Source organism: Trypanosoma cruzi, genomic scaffold, assembly GCF_000209065.1.
Source record: "Trypanosoma cruzi strain CL Brener 1047053516963 genomic scaffold, whole genome shotgun sequence".
In the NCBI taxonomy this organism is placed as follows: Eukaryota; Euglenozoa; class Kinetoplastea; order Trypanosomatida; family Trypanosomatidae; genus Trypanosoma; species Trypanosoma cruzi.
Window position 1 is genome coordinate 37,712 of NW_001849256.1, and position 2,417 is coordinate 40,128.

The following is a 2,417-nucleotide window of genomic DNA, read 5'->3' on the forward strand; positions in this document are numbered from 1 at the left end:
TTCCTTAGGCGTTTCGTCACCGCACAGTAATTTCCACTTCTTTTCTTTGTTGTACGACAGTTCCAGGAGTACAGTCTTCTCACTGTCATTCACTTTCACACCCATCAAAGAAATTGGAGTATCTCCCTCCTCCGGCACATTGTCGATGGATACCGTTGCCACAAGAGTGAAGTTGTAGTTCGCAAAGTGGTACAGCTGATTCTCCCCCTGCTCGCCAACAGGCCACTCCGCCCACGCTCCCGTGAAATTCACACCATCGGAAGTCTTTGTTGCCCTTGCAGCCCCTTCATTCTCCTTCACTGTGGCGTTCACCCCGAGGTACTCGTCCCTCCATGTGTCATTAGAGAAGTTGCCGGACAAAAAGCCAACCAGCCCATCCGTCGGAATGACAGCGCTGCAGTCATTGCCAGTTGAGCCATCATTCTCAGCACTTGAGGGGCACAGTTTGGAGACAGTTTTGTCCACTTTCTTCCACGTCGCCAGCACGTCCTTCACACGCTGCAGCTGCTCAGTCAGAAGCACAGACCAAAGACTGTGTGATGGTTTCCCATCGTCCTTCTTCTCGTACAGTGCAATCAACTTCTCCTTCTGCTCATTATTATTATCTCCACTTCCAGCACTTTTGTACAGCAGGGAGCTGGCAGCAGCGTCATCATCGGATACCGGCCCAATATCAACAATGTGCGTATTGTCCGTCAGCCAAAGATGGAGTTCACCTTTTTCTTTTTTATCAGCCTTCTCGGGATAAACCGGCAGAGTCACAAGCATCACATTTTTCTTATCATCATCGCCAATCGTCGCTGTGATGAACCCGCTTCTAACGCCCTTCGCCCCTTCGCCCTGTTTGTTGCCCCACACGCGCGAGAGTGTCCCGAGCGCCTCCGTCCACGACTCCCCCATGTCACCGGACTCGTACACCCTGCGGCGGCCATCATCACACGCAGTCATCATGATGAGTTTTTTGTCCTTCTGTCCCCACTCCACGACGGAGGGATCACTGCAGCCATCGTAAGGAACCTCCTTCGACAGCGTCCAACTCTTAGCATCCTTCAAGGTGTGTATGATCAGAGAAACGGCCTTTTCATCCTTTGGTGCGTCACCCTCCTTCTTCGTGCCTTCCACTGGAAACACAAGCGTACCGTCCTTCATCTTAATACCCGATCCACCACTGCCAAACAGCCGTGTCCAAGAATCGAGTTCGCCAACAGAAATACGCGAGACATCGTCATTATCTTTCCAATGGATTCTTTTTTCGCCGCTATTTTCTTCACTGACGTTCCCTTTCACCAGCAAAAGTCCGCAGTCCTCGGCACCGCTATTCTGAGCACCAACAGCTGCCTGGCTGTATTTCCCAACAAGCACGTAAATATCATTTTCCTGCACAACTGTTGTTGGTCGGCTCACATCCACTTTCTTCTTTTGGACTTCGGAACCGTCTTCCAGAAATCGTGTCTTATCTTTAGGATCCTTCAGAACTTCCACCGGTGTGTTAGCATTATCTTTCGTGATAATTTGGGATGCAACGCCAGTAAAAATGACGCTATCCTTTTTGCACTGCGCTTCGGCAACGGCAAACACGTCACTCCCCACGTTTAGAAGGCCCGCAGCACCCAACGACTCCACAGTTTCATCCTCAATCTTGACGTCCTTCCATTCAAACTTTGAAACTGTTGACTGCCCCGCAATTTCCGCAGCACCTCCAGTGCCGCAGCACATCATCACGACGAGGAGCAGCACCGCAGAGTAGAAGAGATGCCGGGACATGTTGGGCCTCTGCGGCTCACTCTCTCCTCCTTCCCTCCTCCTTCCGCTGGATCCGGTCACGCGGCAACGGTTGTGTGTGCGAGGTGCCTTCACTGCAGCAACACGTGAGAGCATATAAATATGTGTGTGGGCGGTGTGTGTGCTGTTGGTCCTTTCAGGGCCTTCAAATCTCACAGTAGCGATTAGCGCTTGTTTGCTTTCTTCGGGTGTGAGAGAGAGAAGAGGAAAATGGAGTGAAACAGTGAACACCGCCGCCCCTCCACAGTGAGCGGCACCATCATCTCCACCGCAGTCACTCCCAAAAACAACAACTCACGCACACAGGCACACGGAATGAGAAGGAAGAACAGTGCACCGGGAACACACAGCGACTGCCACCAGCAGTAAAAGCCACGGCGGGTACCTTGTGCTTCCGCCGCGCGTCAGCGCACACACGGAGCAACGCCCACATGCGCTGCCGCCAGTCGTTTTACTGTTGTCTCTTCCCACACCCTCCACCGCACATCGCCCCGCACAGCCGGAGAATCCTTCGTGGGTGCATGAACAGCGAGAGGAACACGTCAAACCGTGCAGCTGCCGGGCAAGAATCCATGCTCACCTTTCCCAGTCATCCTCAATGCCACACCACGTTAGTCAATTGCTGCACGACAAGA

General features: G+C 52.6%; 1 protein-coding gene across 1 annotated transcript, besides 1 other annotated feature; it reads right to left on the reverse strand.

Moving 5' to 3' along the window:
* Positions 1–1,878, reverse strand: Tc00.1047053510919.9 (trans-sialidase, putative; the record flags this gene model as incomplete). Its single annotated transcript, XM_797616.1, has 1 exon — positions 1–1,878. A coding segment is annotated over one exon (1,878 nt), but the record flags the coding sequence as incomplete, so codon positions are not given.
* Positions 1–2,417: a sequence feature (areas not merged during assembly with more than two copies in the genome that could not be assigned to a particular haplotype).